The sequence below is a fragment of the Sturnira hondurensis genome, unplaced genomic scaffold (genome assembly GCF_014824575.4).
Source record: "Sturnira hondurensis isolate 20B ecotype Veracruz unplaced genomic scaffold, ASM1482457v3 Scaffold0022201, whole genome shotgun sequence".
Lineage (NCBI taxonomy): Eukaryota > Metazoa > Chordata > Mammalia > Chiroptera > Phyllostomidae > Sturnira > Sturnira hondurensis.
In genome coordinates, this window is record NW_028094832.1 from 2,532,683 (window position 1) to 2,557,030 (window position 24,348).

Genomic DNA, 24,348 nt, shown 5'->3' on the forward strand with positions numbered 1-24,348 from the left:
CCAGAGGACTGAGCATTAAAGGGAAACAGGAACTAAGCAAGGTTGGGCACAGGAGCTGTAGCCAGGCCATGTTGCTGAAATAATCACACAGAACATTGCCATCACCCTATAGCCTCTCCATCTTCACACTGGAGAACCACTGTTGGGTGAGTGAGCACCTGTTAGCCAACCACATGCTTTTCCCTGGCTCTACCAAGGGCCAGGAAGAAACATGATCTGATCCTTTGGCTTCTATAGTAGGAGGTGGAGGTAGAGAGGAGGAAGGAATGCATAAATGGAAGGAAGGAAGGAAACGAATAGTGTTGAGAACCTACTATTTGTCAGGGGCTTTGCTAGGTCTGTTTACACAACTACTATATTTTGTCTTCAGTTGTTTTTGTCTGTGACCCATTTTCCATTATCGTGAGAAATGTGGACCCTTACCCTCTGTGTACACAGGACCCGGAAGGCCTCTTGCCTCCCCAGATTTTTTCTAGAAATGTTGAGGCCCAGCAAAGCTTTCTCTTATTGTCAGTTGAGCAAGACTACAACCATGCTCTTCAGCCATGCTTGCCAGCAGCTGCCTACCCAAATAATTCACGTGGAGCAGATGCATCTCACCGCTCAGCAGTCTGGCAGCATGCCCACGATAGAGCAGCGAGGAAGCAGAAGCCATTGCGCATGAGGTTCAGTCTTCCTGACTACCACACGCCTGGCCCTCTTCTCTCAAGGACTCATAATGTTATCTGGAGAGATAAGTGATGGAAGGAGACTTGACTTGGGGTGGTGAACACACATGACAATATATGGATGATATAGGAGTGTGCACCTGAAACCTATGTAATTTCATTAACCAACATCACCCCAATAAGTACAATTAAAAAACTCAACAAAGAGATATGTTGGATGATTAGATAAGTTTGAGATTTCCAACTCAGACTAAATACCTTTTCTAAAAAGATTTCTGAATCTAAGTATATTTGAGCTCTTGAGGAGACCGTATAACTAAAGAGAAATAAATCATATTTTCTTTACCAAGTGGACTATAATGTTAATAAATGTTGACCCCTGTCTGGAAGGAAATTGGAAAGAAGGAAAGATATCAGAAAGCAGGGGGAGAGAGAAAAAAAAGAAAGATGGAAACTAATAGGGTTGTGTAATATTCTGCTGATGCCGTTTTGAAATTATTCATAATGTTGAACTTCATCTCAGTTCAGGTCTAGGTGAATGTGCATAACTGAGGGCCAAATACCCAGGCAACCCACTTCCTCCCTCTCCTCATTTTAACCTTTTCTCTCATCTTCTAACTCTGTCTACTGGGTGTTCTGCTTGCTCAAAGCCACGTCCTCCCTCTCATTCCTCTACACACATTTAAAGCTCTGAAGAGCCATCTGCCTAATCTGCATCATGACCACTAAATAAAAAAGATAAGGGAATTCAGGAAGTTACTAAAGCTCTTCTAATAACATTTTGACTTTCAATGTCTATTGTCTTGCTGTGAATATCGAAACCAAACCCCTAAATCCTGTTGTGGATAACAGAGGGCAACATTACTTTATCTCTACCTTCCCACTGTAATGATGCTATTAATTCCTAAGCATTGGCCTTTCAACGTTCTGCATTCCAGGCAGAGAGATGGCTTGGGCTCATTATGGAGAAAAGGTCGTGTTCATAGACATACAGAATGGAATGGTTAACTTTGCCTATTTCCCTCACGTTTCAAATGCTCAAGAATGTTCTCAGTGACTAGGACTGGTTTCATGGGTACTCAGAAGGACCTCGTGTGTGGTTTAAAGTACTATACTTTTTTAACAAGAGGGTCTGCAAAATGCATAGCTGGTCTGGCCTGTGACTCTGGGTCTTTAGAAAGATCATTCCACCATTGCAAACCCCAAAGTGTCTAATATCATCAAGCATTGCTAAATGTGGTGTGAACCCCTATTGCCACATTCACTGAGGGGTTTGTAATTCTCTGTGCTCCTTACTATCCCATTTGCTTCCTTTTAGGCAGAGGTAAAACCTTCTGTGTCGGTGTGCGATTTCTTCACATGAAAACAAATCTCAAGTTTAGGGTACAAACTGGTTGGGATCAGGTCCGTCAGCAGCAGCAAATCCCTTGAGAGGAGGAGCAGCCCAGGCTCAAGGATACCCTCTTGTTCTTGGCACTGACATCACATCACAGAGGAAAGAGGGAGGGCAAGAGCCCTGTGCATCCACCTACCTGCACAGCCCGCCTGCCTGAGAGACAGGGAGAGGCAGCAGAGGGCCGTGGTCTGGGAAGCACCAGTTCAAAAAGCACAGGGACCTGGTATCACAGGAGAGACAACTGTGTCTCTTACTAACCCCAAAGTACACATGCAGGACCCTCCTCTAGTAGCTACCTGACTGATACCCTGCATAAACCCATCATTTTGTGTTAGCCCAGGTTACCCTGTGAGAAGAATATATTTCAATATTAAAGACAAATGAATTTAATGCACATGAACATGACCTTACCATCCAGTAAAGTTTCACAACGTACTTTCCATAGCTGTTGAACAAAGGCATGTGACCCTTCACAGCCTTGCACAGAGAGTATATGTGTTCCCAGGGTTTCCAGACGACGAGAGGAGGGTCCCCTGTATTCCCTTTAGAATAATTGTTCAAAGCATCCCCGTTGAATATCTTCCACACTGCATAGATTTCACTGATAATCCATCTCATCAGCTAGAGACAAAAAACATTAGTATTCATTATTTTCCAGTTGTTGGCACTGTGATTGAGGGGGGAATCAGTTGAGAACATACTTCCAATAGCAATATTAAATTCTATAGATAATGTGTTCCACAGTTTGAGTTCTGGCCTGCTGAGTAAAGTCATACACCTTGCTTTTACTTCCAGGAAATATTGTCACATTATAGGCTAAAAGGTGTAGTATTAAACATACTCTTAGCTCAGGTCTGTCCTCAGAGTAAATTGTCAATAACCTCTATTTGACATTGGCCTTCATTTGAATTATGTGTGTGTGTGTGTGTGTGTGTGAGAGAGAGAGAGAGAGAAATAGAGAGAAAGAGAGAAAGAGACTGAATACTTCTGAGAATAATGAATTACTTTGCAATTAACTTATAAATGAGGAAGTACTCCTCTGTAAATGTTCAGAAGTTTGAGGAAAAAAAGATAATCTCCTTTTTGTCAATAGGACCAATTAGACAAGGAGTAAGATGTGCAAAGAATTAAAATTGCACACATGCTGAAATATATTCCAAATTCATGTTTAATGTGTTGATCTGTAGGGGCAGAAATGCTCCAAGTAAAACTCCCACTTGCAGTATTAAAACTGGCAGGAAGGAATCCAAATGGAGACCAAGATTTTCACCCTGCTTCAGGTCCTTCTGTTCTTGAGCAAGTCACTTCAGCCTTGCTAAATGGCAGTTTTTCACCTTTAGATATAGATCAAACTGCATTTCAGCGCATTTGTAATAGAAATAATGAATAAGAAATCTCTGGGTCACAAGGAATGTTAAATAAAACTATTATTACTCTCAGTAGTAATGGATTTTCTGAAATACTCATCTCGTGTTTAACTGCCTGGCATGTAAGGAGATCAAATACTTGAGATCGATCTCTTAAGATTTACGTTTTCCTAATTTGCTTTATCTAGGAACTTTCTTAAATTTTGGTTAAGTTGAAAAAAGCCAATCGGATAACCTCTTGTGTATCTAATAATACCATAGGTTATCTTATATTTTCTTCCCTTGCAAAATAAAAAGGCTAAAGTCTGTATGTTTAGGATTAATAAATCTGAGGATAATTTTATGCTAATACTGGTTAAGATACTAAACATGAGAAAGACAAAGGGTTTGAATCAATAATGACTGTGTTCTTCTCCTCTAACTAATCGTAAAAGAAAAGAATCAAAAATCCCCTGTGTCTGAACTAACTACCTTAGGGAAGTGGAACAAGTCGGCTGCTGATGGAGAAAAGCCAAGGTGGGGAAGTGTACCCCAGCAGTGAGGAAGACTGCTGCCAGTATCGGGCTCATTCGGAGGAGGTGTTGCAATCACACTGAGCACCACAATTTCCCTCACATTAGCAAATCAAAGGGCCTAAACACCCTACTCTTACAGAGCAACTTGAAGCCATTTGCTGGGCGTGTGGATCTGGAGGAGAAATACCTAGATGGGGAGAAGCCAGTATCCTGGGCAAGAGAAGAAGGGTGCAAGCAATGCTGATTCTAACGTTTTCTCACAATTTGCATGCTGACCTGACCGCAAAGGGGCTTCTCTTTCCCTCTGAATGTCCAGTGTATTGGGGGCTCAGTTTTATACCAAAACTTAAAGGTGAGCAAGGGAGAAATGAAACGGGGAATTGGGGAGCCCGTCCGGAAGGCATTTCACAATGAGGCTTTAGTTCATGCTTCTGTACATACCTCGCTGCAGAGTAAATGTTCATTTACCGAAAACAAGTCAAACAGGATTTCATTCTTCACAACTACTGGAACCTGAGATTTAAAAAATTTAAAAAGATATGATTCCCATAATCTCACCTTTAACTAGAACCTAATCAACAAAACAAATAAGCAAGCAAAATAGAACCAGAGACATTGAAATTAAGAACAATCTGACAGCAACCAGAGGGGCGGTGGGAAGTGATAATGGGGGGGAAGGGGGAAGGGTGTTCAGGGACAACTATAGGGGACACATGGACAAAACCAAGGAGGGGTGGAAGCAAGGGAGGAAGGGGGGCTGGCTGGGGTGGGGGGGATGGTAGGGGGCAAGTGCAGACAACTGTAACTGAACAGCAAGAAAATAATAAAAAAGATGTTATTACTTAGGAAAAATAAAGAAAATGTAGCTCATGTGCTTTACACAGGCCAAACCTTATTTTATTTCTCACAACCAGAGAAATTGGAAGAAATACAAAGTAAGAACATCATTCTTGTTACAGGTATAACATAAATTTAATAATATAATATCTATACAATATTTTAACATACAAATAAGCGTTATAAGATATAATATATGCAGATAAACTTAACATGCATAAACTGAGTTTAAAATTGTGATTTGAAATTTAAATTAACAATGCAAAATTTAGGCTTGGTTAACATCTGGTAGATGAAAAACTATGTTCATCTTGGCCAAAAAGACAATCAATTGTGGCAGTTTTTGAAATTCTTGCCCAACTTTAAATCTTGAGTTTTTGAAAAAATTAACTTGATGGGCATTATTTAATTAGTATTACCTATCAATAGTTGCCTTTACCTATTTGGTCCAGTAAGGAATAAACACAATATGGGAAAATATGACTTGTAACTGTTTTTAAAGCTTAATTATTCCACCCTAATAAAAAAATTAAATGCTGCCATTTGTGGCAGGATGGATGGACTCTGAGAGTGTTATGCTAAGTGAAAAAAGTCACTCATACACGGGATAGAAAACTGAAGCTCAGACAGACAACAGCATGATGGTTCCCAGAGGGCGGGGGGTGGGGGGGGCGGGAGGGGCGGTGTAAAGGCAGAAGGGAGCCAAATGCGTGGTGATGGAAGACGACCTGGCTGCGGGTGGTGGGCACCCAATGCCATATATGGGGACGTGTCGTAGAAATGTACGCTTGACCCCTATATTAGCTTATTAATCAATGTCGCCTGGATAAACCTAATTAAAAAATAGAAAAATTAATTACAAGTCACATCACACTTTTATGTTTAAGATATTAAATTAACATATAATGGTTTTGATTATTGAAAAAGATTTTCATGAAAGCTAATGCCATCAATTACTCTAAATCATTTGTACACCCAGCTTCCTGAAAACTCAATGAAATATTTTTTATGTCTGAGAAAAATGTACCTAAAATAACCTTAAAGTCCTGAATTAACTCTTATGTGCATAATTTATAAACACAGTAAGTTCTTAATTCATTAATTAATTAACTCGGTCTTGTTTGACGAATTACGATGTAACACTTCTAAGATGCCCACCCCTTTCAGCAAGTACCAATGTTTATTAAAGCTAATTAACTAAATATCAATTATAATTCATTATAATCAATCAATTAATTCACTAAGTATAAATTAATTAAGTACTGGCTACCTAAAGTTTGGAGAGTTGGACTTCGTAGTCACATGCCGACTGAGGAAAAGGAGGTGCTAACAGCCTGTAAGAGATGCAGACACGGAGGCAGAGGTCTCTGCAGTGGTGTTTTGCATCTCTCTCCCCTGTGCCTTCCATAGACGTCTTACATCTGTTCAACACAGTCCACTCTCAAGGGCCTGGGCCACCAATGCCTGGTTCTTAGAAATAAACAGACCTGCTTACTCACTCCATGATCAGGGCATAACACATACGGTTTATAAACCTTCTTGTCTAGAATGGCCCGTGTTGACTCTGATATCTTAAATCCAGGCTTTTGATTTTTTGAATAATTTAACTACCTTCTGACTTAAAACATGTTCTCTGACTTCATCTTTTGCTTAGAGAATTCTGGGGTATGTTTCTAGGCTGTACTATGCTTTTTAAATTGTGCATTGCAATTATTTACTGATTCATGATATCATTTTAATGAGTCAGGACTCATTATGTATATATAATTGTCAGGACTATATCTATCTGTCTACAGAATAGAATAGTTTAGCAAATCTTATATAGAAAGGTCATCACTATTTTTGCAAAATTTTTGTCTAAACTTTATTTATGTCTATATTTAATGAGTCTCAAAGTAAAATGCATTTATCATGGTGGACCTAACCATTAAAACTGGAAAAAACACTATCCTAAGACTTTCCTGTATTGCTAGACTCTCAGTCGGGCTGTTCTGGTTCACACACCAACGTGACGGATCAAGAGGAGTCAGTGCACAGGGGAGTGGAGGGGAGGAGGGAGGCAGTATTATGGTAACTGTTGGTGGAAACACCATCAGCAAAAATGATTAAATGTACTGTCAGTATAAGCGTATCTCTCAGAACTAAGTTATGATAAAAAGGAAAATATACGGTTTGTACATTTTCTACTTATTCAAGTTACAACACTCCTATTCATGGAATTCATATCCTTTAATTAAGCAGAGCTTGAAATTATTAATAATACATTTACATTAAATGCATTATATTCACATCATAAATTTGTATTCTTTATGTCAATGCTACGTAGCATTGTAAGTAAAAGGCATGCTTCTGTGCATTTGATTGCTTATATTTAAAATGTCTTACAAGTAGACATGTTGTACATACTCTGATGAAGAGAGATGTATCTCTTTATTTTCTTAGTTTAGTATTTTTTAATTTAGAATTACCTAACTTTCTCAACTAGTAACAGTAATTGGAAAATATGATGGATAAATTTTATTCTCTTGCACTGGTAGCAGAACTTATAAAGGATAATACTATCAGGAATAAAATCACTTTGTGTAGAAACAAACATTCAATGGATTCCATAATGCATGGAAGAATCAGGTCCATTATAACCATTCAACTAGCTCATAGTAACAAATTAACCACACTGTTTTCTATGCATTGAGTGAAAATAATGAATGATCCAAGAAGGAAGGGAAAAAAGACATTAGTAATTAGTAAGCCCTTAGAAACACTATATATATTTTAAGTGAACATAGCTATTAGGAAGACAGACCAGTGGGTCTAAAGTTCTAATGTACATCAGTGCTATTTAAAATGAAGGTTTCTCAGGTGATATCCAAGTCAATATGATTCAGGTGGCTGGGCATGGGGCTCAGAAATGAAGGTGGCCCTTGGAAAATGCTTCAACAGTTCCTAAAATAGAGAAATTCAAGTGCAAGTCTCTGGGCTGGAAAATTAATGCTAATAAACACGAGTAAACAGACATTCATGCCATACAAGTTCCTGCTAAAAAAAAAACAAAAAGGAAGAAGACTGTCAGAAATTAAGGAATAGCTTTTCACAACGTTTTAGTCTGTAATTTGACATCATGGAGAGAAGGAAAAGAAAACTTGAGGCCCTACACAAAATTTGAATATTCTGTTGGAAATCAGTACAAGATACATTAAATTGTACCAATAAATTGTTATCACTGAATTCTATAGGAAAAATTACCCTCAGTTGTTTAAAATGCAGATTTTCATAATTAGTATATTACATCCCATTGTTAGTATATATTTTATTTAATAATAAAAATATGTCTTACCCGATTAATTAAAAAATCCTGTGGACGTTTCCAGGAATAAATTTTTAATGATGGTGGTAACTCAATCTTGCCTTCAGGGTCTTCAAAAAAATGCTACACAAAGATACACTGAGTTTTATCTCCCTATGGTTTTATTAAAATCAAAGCAACTCAATCTTAATAAAATTAATAAGTGCACAGGTTAATAAACAGGCATTTTAGAGAGCTGTGTGAGTGTGTAGACCCTTACAGGACATAACAGGAAAAGTTCTAGGAGTACAAACAAAATGCTCAAGAAATATGAACTCTCCGTATGGAAGAAAAAACACAACTAATTTCACCAGACTGAACAGAGATGGGGGAAAATAAATACTGTCTTGGTGATTTTCAGAGTAACCGCATTTTTCCCCCAATGCTGGTGTGCCCTGAGAAATGGGCTGTATTTGAGGGCACTGTCTAAGCCTTAATCCGAAGCATCTGTGCGTACCTGACACAGGTGTTTTATCTTCACATTTAAGGCACTGGGATAATTTGGACGAAGATGAAAGCAATTCAAACATGTAGTCCAACATGATCTGTAGTCAGAATGAGTCTTTGGACTCACTCCATATTTGGGGGTCCCTCCCCTTGTTAACTATTCACTTAGTTATTGGTAAGTCCTCCATCTGACCATTACAAAATCAGAGTCATCATGGTTTTGTTTATATTACCTGATTTTGTCTCGTGGTTTTCAGTCCCTCAGTTCTGTTTCTCTCTGTCTGGTAAACTTGATTATATGCTATGCACTGACTTGGAGTTGCCCTCCCTCAGTGCAAATGTTAGAGCCACGGGGGGATACTGGCTGAAAGGCCAGAGTGTTTATCAGAGTCCCTTCCGTTAGAGTGAGTGCCCTGAAGTCCAATCTCTCGCCATCTCACCCTAGACTCTTTTCTCAGGTATTTAGCCTTCGTGCTGCTGCTTTTTATTCATTTTCTCAGCAGCAAAAGCTTCACATTCATGGCTTAGAAGATGGGCCAGCGTCTTGAAATACAACTATGTGTGAAATTTTTAGATCACTCCTCTACAGTTACCTTTGGGATTTTGGACACGTTCTGGCTACTTTGGCAGTCCTTGACAATATCCTCTCTCCCTTCTGATATCAGTCCTGAGACATTACTCTCTACCTGCCCTCTGATTACCGTGTTTTAAATTAATAAATGTCCTTGAAAGAAACAAATAAAACCGAAGCGAACATGTGGCTCATCCTAGTATGATTGATTCCCTTTTCTCCAGGATTTGAGCCCCTCAGTTAGTGGTATAAGGTAGTGGTAATACTCCCCTGTCGTTTTGCTTTTGATATAGTTCTTTTTTTTTGGCTTTTGGTTTTTGGTATAGTTCTTATGTCCAGTTACAATGCTTCATCATACACCTCCCAGTGCAGTTCACCCTTCATTTCCTTTCATTGCCATCGCTTAGCTGAAGACGAGAGACCTGACCGTGGACTTGACTTGCAGGGAAGGCTTAATTTATCTGAGGCTGATATCATCATGATGACTAGTCTCACATTGAAAGAACTGGCCTTCTGTAAAATTCCAAGGATATCTGCTATCATTTGATGCTAAGGCAACTAATCCTGGCAAAACATCAATTTTGTAAATTGTGGCTAAGAGCTACTGTGCCAGTATATCATAGAAATGTAATCACAATGCTTGGAGGTCCCCCACTCTCTCCATGAGATGGACTGCCGCGTCAGGAGCCACGGATGCTGAGGCTGAGGAACAGAGCTGGGGGTGGACAGCAAGATCTGTCCCAGAGGGTTCCACCTGGCACTGCTGTAATGACCGGGGTGTGAGATGGTACTCAACTTCTGCACGGAGCATTTGCACAAACGACCTTCCTAATGTAGATTCACGCACAATCCCCCTAAGTTTTTAATTGCTCTTCAAATACATAAAATATGACCATTTTCACTGGAACCCAGAGAGTTCAAAAGCACTCTGCCTTGAGAAGTGCCATAATCACCCTGGTGCATTCTATACACATTCTATAATGCCTTTCTATACACATTGCTAAGTGTGAACTTGTTCAAGTACTGGGAGGCAGAAATTAGTTCTATGTATTGAACACCCTTTGTAAGCAAATTATTGATATGAATCATACAGTCTGTGATTCTGCATTTTGTGAACAAAATGCAAATGCTACTAGGTACTATTATTTCAGAGTATTCTATGCATCTACAGACACCAGAGTTCAACTCAGCTATTTTCTAACATCACTTTTTATTAAAAATGATCTTTCCTATAATCTCCAAAAGATAGCTCACACATATACAGAGATCTTTTTTTAAGGTAACTTTTAACACAGATTTTACTTCTTTATTTTTAAAGAAAGAGGAAGGGAAGGAGAGAGAGAGGGAGAGAATTGTCAGTGTGTGGTTGCCTCTTACACTCCCCTCAGTGGGGACCTGGCCTGCAACCCAGGCATGTGCCCTGACTGGGAGTTGAATCAGTGATCCTTTCGTTTGCAGACCAGCACTCAATCTGCTGAGCCACACCAGCCAGGACCAGAATTCTCTTATTTTTTAAACCACCATTTTCAAATGTCAGGTTCCCAACTCTGTGCAAAATCCACTAGCTAACCCATCCAGCAGTTTCCCCTTTATTTCATCGTGACTTTTTGGTCATCTTCCTCCTCTTGTTTACTCAAATTTGATTCACCAAAGCTCAGGACTTACGCTTGGAAAGACAAGGTAGGACGAGAGAGCAAAGAACACACAGCCCTCTTTTGAATACAGGCTGAGGAACAAAGGAGTGCGCTCACAGGTGATCAAATCTTACCCTACTGTAAAGGTAAAGATCAAAATGAAATACCGTTACATTCAAGTTTACTTACAAATGTAGGGCTTTTTCCAATCTTGTCCTTATCTTTTGCACCTTTGCCTGCATCCCACTTTTCTGCATTTATGTCAGCTTCACTCCATTCTGGCCAGATTGGGAATTTCCTCTTCCTCTGTTCAATGGAACTAGCTTGTGTATTACTACCAAAAGAGTACTGACTGGAAACAGAGGGGGAGGCAGGTAGGTTAGTTTTAATTACACCTCTGAGGCAAAATGTTAGCTTAATTGCATGACATAAATTTAATTCTCTCGTCAGCAGTCATATGAAGTACATTTTTCAGTGCAGTACCACCTGCAGCCAGGTAGCTTCCACGTGCTGGCATTCTAAAAACTGAAATATCTAAAGCAGACCATTCCATAAATAAATTTTGAACATTCATCCCTACTTACTAAGGCAGGACATTCATCACAAACGTATAAGATGTCATACAGGGAAATATTTATATACAATTCCCACTTAAAGAAAATCCTTTATGTGTAGAATACTAATAGCTTTATGATCATCAGTAGAAACTCAATTTTGATTTTTCCCAGTATAAAAGCGCTTTGTGATCATTATTGAAAAAGAGAATTTAAAACTGCAAATCAGATAAGTAAGAAAGGTACACCCAACCCATTCTAGAGACCACACAGTTAACAACTGTACGTTCTCTCAGACTAATACACAAGAATACACATGTTTTCTTAACAAATGATGCCATTCATTATCCTCTTCTAATTGACTGCTTTTATCTGCTTATAAGTATATTGTTAATAGTTTCCATGTCAATAAGTGTATCATATTACCTAAATATGAATTTAATGATCACATAATATGTCATTATATGACTATACTGCCTTTCATTCAACTAAGTGTCTATTTTGGAAATGCGAGGGTCTAATTTAAATTTTTTTCACTATTAAAAACAATACTGTAATGGCTATTTTATTGCTAAATGTTTGAATGCATTATTAATTATTTCCTTACAATAGCTTTTAATAAATAGACTTACTCTACTGAAATATGTGCATATTTAAAATTTGTGATACAATTTTCTACAGAAAAGTTGGACTTGTGTTATACTCTCATTATTAGTATATTACAGTTTTGTATCTTTAAAACTTGACTTTTTATTTCTATGAATTTTAAAGTCTATACTAGGCAAGTTTTTATCGCACATGAGGTTAGACCCCTGCTCTGCACCCCAAGGTAAGCAATATACAGACCAGACTAAATTCTCACCTTATGGAGTTCATATCCTAGTGTGTAGAAACAAAACAATCAGCATAAATTAAGTAAAATATAGGACATTTAAAAGTGAGAAATGTTTAGGGAAGTATAAAATAGGAGAAGGGAACTGAAGAATTAAGATGCATAATTTTTAATACAGTATTAAGGAAAGTGCTGTACAATGGGGTGATATTTAAGTAAATAGTGAAAGAAACAAAGGATCAAACTCTACGGATATCTGTGGAAAGAATGTTCTGGACACAAGAAACAGCAAGTGTAAACAGCAAGGAAGACAGATTCAGAGAGCATCCTGGTTTATTTGAAGAATAATAAGGAGGTCAGCAGAGCTGAAGGGGAGCTGGAGGGGGATGAATTCAGAGAGGTAACAGGAAACCCAAAAATTAGACAGGGGACCTAAGCTAAAGGGAGGACTTTGGTGTCCAGTCTGAATGATATGGAAAGCCAACACAGGGTTTTGCACAGATGCGTAACATGACATGACTAAAATTTTATAATCATTTTTTGACGCTATATTAAGAAGACTCTAAAGAAGAAAGAGATAATGTAGAAAGCTTTGAAGTAACAGGTGAGAGCTAGTGGTGTTTGAGTCAGCTGATAAGAGGAAAGGTGGCAAGAAATACTCCCCAGCCCTGGCTGGTATAGCTCAGTGGATTGAGCGCAGGCCCGGGAACCACACGATCCAGGTTCGATTCCCAGTCAGGGCACATGCCTGGGTTGCAAGCCAGATCCCAGCAGGGGACTCCTGAGAGGCAACCATACATTGATATTTCTCTCCTTCTCTTTCCCTCTAAATATAAATAAATAAAAATTAAAAAAAAGAAACACTCCCCAGTATATACATTAAAGGTAGCGCGAGTAGGCTGCGTTGATGGGTCCGGATAAACAGAGAGTGTGGGATGGGCCCAAACTGGAGTGGGTAGAAAGCAGCATTTCCCTTTTGCACGAGGTGTGGTGTAGATGTTTATCTCACATCCATGAAGGTGTTGAAGAAGTTATTATAGAATTCCGATGTTTGAGAGAAAAAATTTAAATTAAAAGTGCAAATTTAAGTCATCAGCATTTGGATGGTATCTACAGTCTTAAAATGGAATGAAATTGCGAAGAAAATGACTGTACATAAGGAAGAGACACTCCCAGAGACACTATTCAAAGTCATAGTGTCAAAACATTCCAGCCGGTATGGAATGAGCATTGACCAATCTACGTGGACCCTGGTCACAAGACTGGGTCATGTCTTCAAAGCTCCCCCTGAGCCAGATGTTTATTCTTCACTGTAAGTAGTGGGTCTGGTGTGTGAGGTGCTCAGGGTTGGTCAGGACCCAGGGCGGGAAGCAGAAAAGTCTGGGGCTCAGAGTTAATGGTAAGGTTATTATTAACATAAACACATCTCAGTATTATAACAATCAGTACAGCTGTATGTCTGCCCTGGTATTTTATGTTAAAAGTCAGAGAGAGTCGGAAGAAAACGGAGAAAAGCAGTCAGTTTTGTAACCAAAATAATGCCCCCCTCTCCTGAAATACAGCCACATCCTAATCCCCAATCACAGTGGATACACGGCCTCCCGTGGCAAAAGAGACTTTGCAGATATTTTTAAGTAGTGAGGTGACTTCCCTGGGTTACCTGGGTGGGAGCAATGTAATCCCAAGTGTCCTCAAAAGCGGAAGAAAGAGACAATAGTAGTGAGCGGGAGATGCGGCTCCTGAAGAATGCAGAGAGAAATGCAAACCTGCCGTTGTGAGGACAGAGGACCGAGGCGCCAGCCCAGGAAGGTGGACCCCTCTCAGAAGCTGGAAAAGATTCTCCCCTGAGCTTCTCCATAAAGGAATGCGGCTCTCCTGACACCTTGGGGTCAGCTCAGTGAGACAGATTTTGTTTTGTTGCAGGGTAAGTTTAATTTCTTTATTGAATTTATGGGTGTGACATTGGTTAATAAAATCATATAGGTTTGGGGTATACAGTTTTACAAGGCATCATTTGCGTATCGTCTTGTGTGTTTATTGCCCCCAGTTCAGTGAGCTTGATTTCGGACTTCTGACCTTTACAAGTACAGAATCATAAACTCACATTGTTTTTACTCTCGGTGTGGGTGGTATTAGGTTACAGCAGCAACAACAAGCTGTGAAGCAGAAAAACAAAACAGAGGGCAATGCCTTGGGAGTCTAGAAAAGCCATATTTTTTTTTTCAAAAATGAGCGACTGGTCTAAATGCTAATGTCCCACTCTAGAGTCGGAGGAGGGAAGAACTTTCCTGAACACCCCATTTCATATAGCAGCCCTCACCTGCCTGCGTCCTTTTATATTGCTTCATTTGTACAGCCCCTGATACACTGAGGTGTTTTCGCAGGTGGGGCTTGCGCTGTGTGCCCTGGTTAGGAAGGAACATGGGTTGTTTTCGTTTTCTCCCTCCATCTCCAACACTGGGAAGAGTGAGTGTCTGTGCAGCCTAGGTAGTCTCTGTCATCTATTTAAATAAAATAAAAGACTCGATGCCTTTCTATTTCTACCATTTCTCATTAATACTGTTTTCACATTTTCATCAATAGGCAGAGACTGAACAGATGCTCACCCGTTCTGTTTTCCGTTTCCTACATTTCCCATACTCCTTTGGATGGTGTTCTAGAGAATAGCATGTGGGGAGGGGTGTTGCATTCCCCCTGCTGTCTCAGAAACGTTCCGTGAGATGCTTCCTCGCTATCTTCTGGCTTAACCCTCATGAGAAGGCCTTAGAAAAGGTGCTGTCGCGAGATGGAAGAAGCAAAGAGTGCATATCCATCATATTTTAATGCACCAATAAATTCCTAGTCACTCGCTGGTATGAATAAGGAATACCCTTTCTTGTTTAAGGTCACTGGGATCTGGAGGTTGTTTGACACCCTGAAGCCAGTGTTGGTTACTTCCTACTTGCTACTCTGATATTGTAGCTTGCACTGAAATCCAGCATTGACTAATAGAAAGGATGTAATTATTTTATTAGGATTTGGATTTCTTCCTCTGCATCTTTAATCATTTGAAAACATAAGCCCCTTACATTACTTACAGATTATTTTTCTTTTATTTCAAATGTGGCACTTCATTCTCCCGTTGTGCCTTCTGCCTATCTTTTGTATATGCCTGTGTTTTAGGACACTTTTATTATGAGCTCATCCTTAACAGGGTTTTATCTCCCTCCAATCTCCTTTCTCTAAGGCAATCCTGTGTTAAAAAATATTTTTCATTGTAATATTGAATTTTCTTCTTTCAGAGATCCCAAATAAGTAAGACATCTGATAGGAACCCTTAGGTGCTTTAAAGTGTGATCTCAACCCTATTTAAGTCTCATCCCAAGAGTTTCCATTTCTCAAACAAGATTTTTTTTCCAGCCAGACATCAGGTGGAGAAAAGCTACCTTTCTTATAATCTTTTTGTGTTTGGGTGTTTTTTTTCTCATTCATCTTTTTAAAGAGAATTAAACTCTTGGAAAGCCACACCTGTGCCTAACGTTGGAACACTCCCTTTCCTCATTTGTGCTCAAAATTTTGACCAAAAATGTTTAAAAAAAGACTCCACTTTCATAAGACCAATAAGCCTTCCCCAGAGAAGCAGCAGCTTCGGCTCAGAGCCATGACATTCTGACCCGAGTGCCCTCCTCATTTCTGCATTGTGGAGATTTTTTCTTTATGTAGACCTTACTAGGTATTGTTATTTTTTAAAAAATCTTAATCCACCATCTCAGGGAAGAAAGTCTGAGAATATGTATATTGTAAAAGATTGTTCCTAAGTAGCATGTAAGAAAATATGACAAAATAATGACTGGAATAGTTTTGGTGGGAAAAGGGAATTTTTTCATAATGCCAATAGAAAAATCAAGGCATAATAGTACATCACCATGTCTCTGTTTTATCACGTGCTGGTATAATAAATAAAAAGAAATTGGTGATTTTGTATCCATCCAAACCATGATGAGATTACTTCATTCAGAAAGCTCAAATTAAAGCTATTTTTAAGAAAAGGAAGATCTAATTCCTTTAAAAATAAGGACCCTGCTGAGATTATATTTTGCTTTCCCTTTCACTCTGTCAAGTATAAGTAAATGATCTGGCTTCCTCCCTTAAGCTGTTAAGCTTTATCACTAATTGGCCTACTTTCCTTTTAACTTGTCAAATTTGTTTCCAGCTGTATTGAAGATTATTTAAAAAGACTCTCATTACAAGGCAAGATAGGAAGATGCCAGGAAAATTCCTTGGCAGGTAGAATGGGGAAGCTGAGACACATAACTGATTCAATCTGGCCTCATCCAGCAGCCTGACTCACCTGCCTCCTTCTCCCTTGCAGGACCACTTTCTTAAGCACTAAGTCCTTAGGACAATAAGGTTCTGATCAGCATCAAATAATCTTAGGGACAAAGCCTCAGGTCTGTTCACCATAGAGACAGAGTTTTGATCAAATTAGAGATAACAGTCGGTTGTGTTTCAGTCCCAGAAAAGCAGCAAAACCAGACGAAGTGATGCCATTGCTGGTATCAGGACCAAAAGCAATGATGCAATCATCAATGGCCTCCTACCTTAGAGCCAACCAATCAGCAGAGACCACAACCCTGACCTCATCCTCTCATTTTGATGAGTCAGCATATTAAGGAAGACACCTGGAAAGGTGTCTTGACTATCCCACTGAGATCCTCCCTGGAGATCTCCTCTAAAATTCCTGCCTTTAGAAAATGTATGAAAACCCTTAAGACACAGGACCCAGTGGACACTCTATCTCTACAGCATACCCACCCCCTCTCTTCAGGTGTGTATCTTTGCTTTCTTTCTCCTAAACTCTAAGATTCTCCACAAGACTTACAACCAGGAAGGCAGCAGGTAGCAGCAGCTTGTCCCTGGCTAGCCCACTGAACCTATCTTCAAGGGCTCTTCTTTTGCCTCTGCAACTTGTCTCCTGAGTCCATGCTTACTTCTTCTGCTTCTGACTTTTTTCTAAAAGGCCAAGGCAGCCCTCTGAGCAGTTTGCTTGTGCTTGAGCATACTTTCTCTTTGCATGCTAAATAAACTTCCTCTTGCATTAGAGGTCTTGGCTTTGAATTCTTTCTGGGCTGAACTCAAGAACCAAGGGCTGACAACACTGGTAACAATCAGAGGTATCTTGTATCAGATCAATAGCTCACTATAATGCTATACACACAATAAATACAATGGGCAAATAAGCTCAGTATCACATATACTGCAAACTTCAAATGAACTTGTACAAGTGTTGGAACTCTCAGTGCAGTATGCCTTTGAAGTTCACTGTCAGAGTGTACCTATTGCTCTAATATAGTCAGGATCCTTTAAATATTTGAATCATATTGTTCCTGATCTCATTAATTCTGAGAACAAGATAATCTTTAAATACAAAGCACAAACTTTCAGCTATAAAATGTATAAGTCATAGGATGTAATGTACATCAAGTTGACTATAGTTCATGATAATATATTATATATTTGAAAGTTGCTAGGAGAGTAGATCTCAAAAGTTCTCATCCCAAAAATATTTTAACTATATATGATGATGTATTTTGACTACTTATTATGATGATTATTTCACCACATTCACAAATATCAAATCATTATGTCGTACACCTGAAACTAAGAAAGGTCAATGGCTAATTATAGAAAGAACCGGTAGTTGTGAACCAGGGGGGCTAGAACAGTGAATGAAATCCATAAGTAGGTACTAAGAACGGGATTTGAGTAGTGGCAGTCCAAGATGAAAAGTCTAGAATTCTATTTTGGAAAGGAAACTGAATTTAACCTATAAATGTCAGGATACCGGAAGTAGGCTTTGTGAGTGAGCAAGTGACTGGAGTTATCCCTGAGCGCCTAGCTCTGGACCAGGCTGTGGTATAATAGGAAACGCACTGCTTTCCTGTGACTCTATGAGGAAATAGGTTGGCCGAAAAAGAAAAAAATGGGGCCAGGGGGTGGCCCTCTTCCACTGTGGGTGTGGTGTCAGAAATAGCACTTCCCACGTGGAAGAAAAGGCTCCAACCTCCCAGTGTTAGGACTTGGGTGGGGGTAAAGCTTACATAAAAATGCAGCCACCGTTGAGAAAGTCCTTACTCTTGTATTGGAACAAAGTGCCAGAGGCTCCTATTGGTCCCTTAACTATTTAACAACTGAATGGTAGATAGGTCCCAGCGTTCTCAAAGAGAGGTCAGAGTTCAAAGAAGAGAGACATTCTTCAGGGAGCTCAAAAAAGCAGCTATTTGCCAACTGATAAAGAAGTGTGTTGGTATTGCAACAACTATCCTGCCCTTTTCACTGGTGTATCCCAGCTGAATATCAGAGATTGGTAAGGAGCGAATCATCCTGGAAAGCCCCCCAAATACATGGCAGAGAACAGTGTGCATAAGTTCTAAATATCTATAAAATTTCAACAGAAAAAAACCTAACATTACAAAGCAAAAGAATAAAGAAAACCATGAAAAATAGTCAGTAAATACATCCAAAAGAGAGAGAAAATTACTCTCCAAGATAAAAGAAATGCTGTAGCCAACTTAAAAGGTATTTAAAATGAATATGTTTCAAATTACTTAAAAGATAAAGGAGAGAAGGGTTTTGCTTTGTAATAAGAACAGAAAGCTATGAAAGAAACAAAGAAAAAATAAGACCAGTATGAATAAAGAGACATTGGGAAATTTTAGTGATAAAATGTTCAGATGTGGAAAGACTAAAGAAAACTGAAAAGAGGACTGGCGATTTAGAAGGTAGAATTTTTAAAACCAAGTGTTTATTTTGGCAGCTAGAAAATGTAAAATAAACAAGTGAATAGATTGGAAAACTCCAGTGTATGCCTGATAGACACCCCGAAGGATAAAGCGGTTAAATGGGGTTGTGGTGGGGGATGGGAAAGATGATCAAAGATACAATTGCTGAAAAAATGTTTAGAAATGATGAAATGCATAGATTCAGACTGGAAAAAGTACATCAAGCAATAAGAAAGAATGAATGAGAGGCGTAAATGTAATTTTAATACAATATGCAGGGATCAAAGTGTTGATTGGTGGTAAAGTGGGGGGCACTATGCCCGAAGTGAGGCTGTTACAAGAAACTCCCTACAATAAAAGGCATATAAATTGTTTTGGAGGACAACTAGCTGTTTTCTAGGTTGAAAAATGAGAAGAGGCATCACTAGGAAAACGGGATAGCATCAGAGGCAGTGCAAAGGCAAGAAACAGAGTAACTGCAGAGAATTCTGAGCTCTCGGGACCCCATGGGCACCGTGGCACATACAAGGTGGGAGTGTAAGTTGGGAGGGGACAAGACTGGACTGAACGTGAGGTAGACCAGCCGGCTCTCCTCCACCGGGGGCCCGGCTGAGCACATTGAACATTGTTTTCTAGTTACTGTTGACTTTTCCCATTACACAAACACAAACATTTTATTCTCGGATCTATAATCTTCAACATTTACCCATAATGCACAACTGGTTTAAAATAGAAAGTTTGAGAAACACCGAACTTTCGATACAACTCAAAAATGAGCCCAGTGATAATAATTATGAAAATATGATTTAAGGTAATATTTATCAGATCTGGAAGTTACAATTATTGTACCAAGATATCGCTGCTACATCAAAAAGCAATTTTTAAAAAGATAGTAGGTACTGGCAATTATATCCCATGTGGGATCTTATTTTTAAGGCAGGAGTTCTATTCACACCTGCAATATTTTATTCGCGGATGATATTTTTACATATTTTTTAAATCTCACATTACTATTTAGAAATAAAATGCAAAACTTAGGAATAAACCTGAGAGATGTCCTATCCATCTCAGTTGGGGTGGCAGGGATTGGATTCACCTTCCCACCGGACGCAATCAAAGTCCTGAGCAACCCACATAAAACTGGTGTTCAAGGTGCAGACGTCAGGTGGCGAACTACCCTGATTTCAGAGCTACAGCGAATACACGTGATGAGCCCTACCGCCCTAAGGGAGCTGTCAGCGGGGTGCGGGGGCGTTGGCCAGGCACATGCGCAGACCAGGCACATGCGCAGACTCCTTCGGTAGGGGAGGAGAGGAGAGTCAGGGGAGACCACAGCAGCTAGAGTTTGCAGAACAGGGCACTAGGGGAGAGACCTTCACAGAGACTTTTAAGAAAAAAGAAAGAAAGAAAGAAAGGGAGCAGAATTTTATGCCCACAAACACACACACTCTCACATATTCTTTAATTAGATTATTTTCACTGTGAGAATATTAAAATTTCAATAAACCAAGGCTTTGAAATTTTGCTATTGTTTTCCTCAAGTGTGCTGTTCAGGGTAAGGACATAATTTTATTCATAGTGGGAGGCAGTTTATTTATGCAATGTGCAACCAGCATGCCTTCTTAAGTAGTCTCAGCTAATACCCTGAAGTAATGAAAACATGAATAGAATTTCACAACTGATTTAATTTGGGTTACAGCCATTCTGAGCCACACTCATTAGAAATATTAAATATGTAAGGAAATAAACTGCAATCTTAAAAAAATTAGAAATTGTTAGAGCTGGACTTTAATGTTGACCATTTATTCTCTTGGTTTTATTAGTATTATTTAATTGGGCATTTAACTTTAAAAGTTCAACATCATATTTTCAATATATTGCTCTGGTGTAAACACAAAGATCAATAAGACTCATTTCCTATTCGCAAATAGGAAAATTAATAGGAATAAATACACACAATAACAAAGAACAGAAAGGCAAAAGTGAAAGGGTTTAAACAACGTTGAAAACAAGTGCTTTATCAGCACAGAAAAGGCACAAAAATTTCTTCCAATTTTGAAAATCAAAGGATGACTTTATGGAAAAGGAGGTCTTAAAATATGGACAGAATTAGGGGTTGGGCAAGAGAACTAAATAGAGGATGGGAAGAGTTACCAACGTAGAAAAGTCAGAGATTGTGAGTAGTATGGAAGTATTAGGTTGGGAGCTGAGGTTGGCTGGGGCCCTAATTCTCTTGTCTCTTTCCCTTCTTCTTTTTTTTTTTCAAAGCAAGAGTCCTGTATTAAGAAGATTACTAACAGTATTATACATAAAGTAATTTGGATAAGAACAACCCTTGATTGAAGGCAAGAGAATGAGAATGTTTTCTCAGTGGTTCTACCTGGAATTAATAAAGGCCCAAACTAGAGGATGTCAAGGGAGACAATGAATGCTGAGCCAGGGCAGAGAAGCAATTAGGAGGGGAAATTAAAAGAGCACAGAAACCAGTGGGAAAGGATGAGCAGAGGAGAGGGGAGGTCAAACCTCTAGACTTGAGGTGTCAGGGAAGTGCTAGTAAGATTCTCTAAAATGAACTCGGAAAACACGGCGGTGGGCAAAATTAGGTTTACAGTTGTAATACAATAATTAACAAACAGTAATACAAGAATAAACTCGTGTTTCATATACTCACAACTACAAACCTGTTTTCACTCACCCTGGAATATACATTTGGGAGAGAAAATGATGACCTCCATTTTGGACGTATTTAATTTGGAATAGAGGAGCACATCCAAGTGACCTTGAGCTCAATTGCATGGTAAGAACCACAGATGCTAACTCAGTCATCTTAATAAGGAATGGCTGTTTCAGACAATGAAATGAGAGAGGAGGGCGAAGACAGACCAGTGGAGAACGACTTCAGTTGGGGGAACGGAAGACAGACACCAAATGGGCAGAGAGAGAGGAAGGAGAACCCCAGGAAAGGACGAGTGAGGACTGATCTAGCTCCAGCGGCATCTGTTTCCTTGGAGGCTGCTGAACCCTTCTGAGAGACAGAGAGGAACCAGCAAACTGGACAGCTTCCGTGTAGGGAGCTGCTAGGATCTTCCGCTTCCGCCATTTCCCAGGACATGACACCTCCAGCCGCAAAGCTGATATTTATAAAGAGGAAGCAGAAAACATGGCATGCAAAACCATGCATATCCATGATGACTTTAACCCAAATCCACGAAAGAAACAACAGGTCTGCAGGACCCAGAGGCTAATACCTGCACAGGTTCCAATTAGCCACTTTTTCTTTTTTCTTTTACTCAGCTCCAAGCTATTTTCCTCATAAACTATTTGCCTGTGGTGAAACCAGCCTGAATTCCCCCTAGACTTTGATCCAAGGTTGGAGCAAACATGGTTTTGCCTCTAAATTCTAATTAATTCATTATAAGAGCATGCGGAAAGGGCCCTGTTGGCGGTGTGTGCAGTGCAGCTTTCACTTTTGAACTTGACCTTGCCTGGTTAAAATTTCATCACGTTATTGACTCAAACCTGAGGCAAAAGCAGGCAAAACATTCGCAGTTCTTCCTGCTGTCTCTCCTTTTGCCAGTGTATCCACAAGGTTTGATGACCCGAAGCTGTTTTCATTAATTGCTGACTGATCTAGATTAGTCTGGGATTCAACAGATAGCTCCTCGGAATATCTTCCTAAGCAGCACTCCCCAGAAACAAATGCTGCCAAGAATGAAGATGAGAACAAAGAGCTCTGCATTGACCCTGACCTCTGAGAGTGTGGGAAGCTGGGGATGGAGGCCCGGGCTGAAGAGTGAGAGTGAGGAAATGGGCTCGGAAAGGGCAGGTTGATCTTTTGTGGACTTCAACTGAAGTGACCTGTGTAATTCTGGAAAGTTAGATGAGCAACAGGGGTGATGTGAGAGTTAGAAGAGTAATCAAATGAATGAATGGATTATCAGCCAGGGAGCTGGAATTCTGCTCATGAGAGAGGGTGGCAGCAGGAACTAGAGAATCAGGAATTGTGGGTGTGGAGCTGAGCATGGGCCAGGAGTTCACGGAGGGAGAAATACTAGGGATCAGAACAGAAGTCCAACATGTGATATTCATGGAATATGAATAAGGGAGTTCATGGAATGCCATGCATGGAATATGCATGGAATATGAATATCCATGCATGGAATATGAATCATGGATCATTCTTCCAAGATGTGAGAATCCGGTTGAGAAGAAGGTACTGACTGCCTCCTGCACCCCCACAAACATGGCCGGGAGAACACGAATGGCCCCCCTGAGGCAGTTTTGGCAGCTGGCACTCTCTCATCGCCAGAATAAATATTAGCAACGTTGTTGAGTTCAAATAACAGCCCAAAGTCTGTGCTATGAGTGACTGGGTATTTCTAGGGAGGCTGGGAGACAAAAAAATACTAATAAGGAACTATATATACAGACACCTCAGGATAGAGAGGTATATATATATAGTTTATATAGTTTATATATATAGATTTGTAGAGTTTATACAGATCTCGGCTCTGTATCATTTCTTGGAGTAAAGATTAGTAACGTGAACTACATATTTATATAGTTTTAACTTTTTTAACCCTTTTTACGTCTGCTATCACGTGATTAAAGGTTTTTAGATGTTGGACCCGGGCAGATCCAAACTAGGGAATCACCTTTGAAAGTAAAAGATTCATTCCTTCCCTTTCCTCCCACCCTGCCCCTCTTCTGAACCCTTTCTGAGTGTGGGAGTGACCCCTGAAGGAGGGGAGGGCGGGCAGGACGGGTACAGTTGGGAGCCAGAAGCGCAGCCCATCAGGGGCAGCGGCGAATCTAGGGCTCTGGGAAGGAGGTGGGTGGGGGAGGAAGGGCCACAAGAACCTCCCGTCTGAGTTCCCACCACCCAGGATAAAGAAGCTGCGAGGAGGCCAGTAAACGCTCGCGCTGGCAGTTTGCTCCAGTGAAGCAGCCCGCGTACTAATGGGAAAGCCCAAGGGGTTAGGCTAGGGGTGGGCTGGGCCGGCACGGTCCCTTACTCTTTAGATTTATCCGAGCTGTGTGCCGAGTTGATACGATGTACCTCTTTCTTCTTCGTTTGTTTGGAGGTCATGGCAAAGGCGACCCAGACTGGGCTCCCCTGGGACTGGGAAAAGTCTGCCCGACCCAGGCTCCGCGTCTGCCGTTGCCAGGAGACCGCAGCGCGCGCCTAACAGACCTCCCGGCGGCTCCCAGATGGCGAGTGCAGGAGCAAGTGCTGAGGACCAGCGTTCCCGGCTTCCGCGTGCAACCCCACGGCTTGGGTGTCTGGATGTCTGCGGAGGAATCCGGGTTTGGCAGCTCTGATAAATCGGAGTTCTACCGGGTCTATGATTCCTGACTCGGGCGTTTGGAACCGTGGATATGTATGTATGGACTCTCTTGGATTTTCAGCTATTTAATGACAG

General features: G+C 40.1%; 1 protein-coding gene across 5 annotated transcripts in view; it reads right to left on the reverse strand.

Annotated features, from left to right (window-relative positions):
- The window catches only part of ADGB (androglobin), a 122,902-nt gene extending 98,842 nt beyond the window's left edge, over positions 1 to 24,060 (reverse strand). For all 5 annotated transcript variants that reach the window (XM_037034800.1, XM_037034802.1, XM_037034799.1 and 2 more), the window contains exons 1-5: positions 23,941 to 24,060; positions 10,968 to 11,130; positions 8,118 to 8,210; positions 4,388 to 4,459; positions 2,476 to 2,685 (exon numbers count right to left, since the gene is read on the reverse strand). In XM_037034800.1, coding sequence (XP_036890695.1) covers positions 2,476 to 2,685; positions 4,388 to 4,459; positions 8,118 to 8,210; positions 10,968 to 11,130; positions 23,941 to 24,014 — 612 coding nt within the window. In that variant the 5' untranslated portion in view covers positions 24,015 to 24,060. The remainder of the gene's footprint in view (positions 1 to 2,475; positions 2,686 to 4,387; positions 4,460 to 8,117; positions 8,211 to 10,967; positions 11,131 to 23,940) is intronic.
- Positions 24,061 to 24,348: the final 288 nt, after the last annotated feature.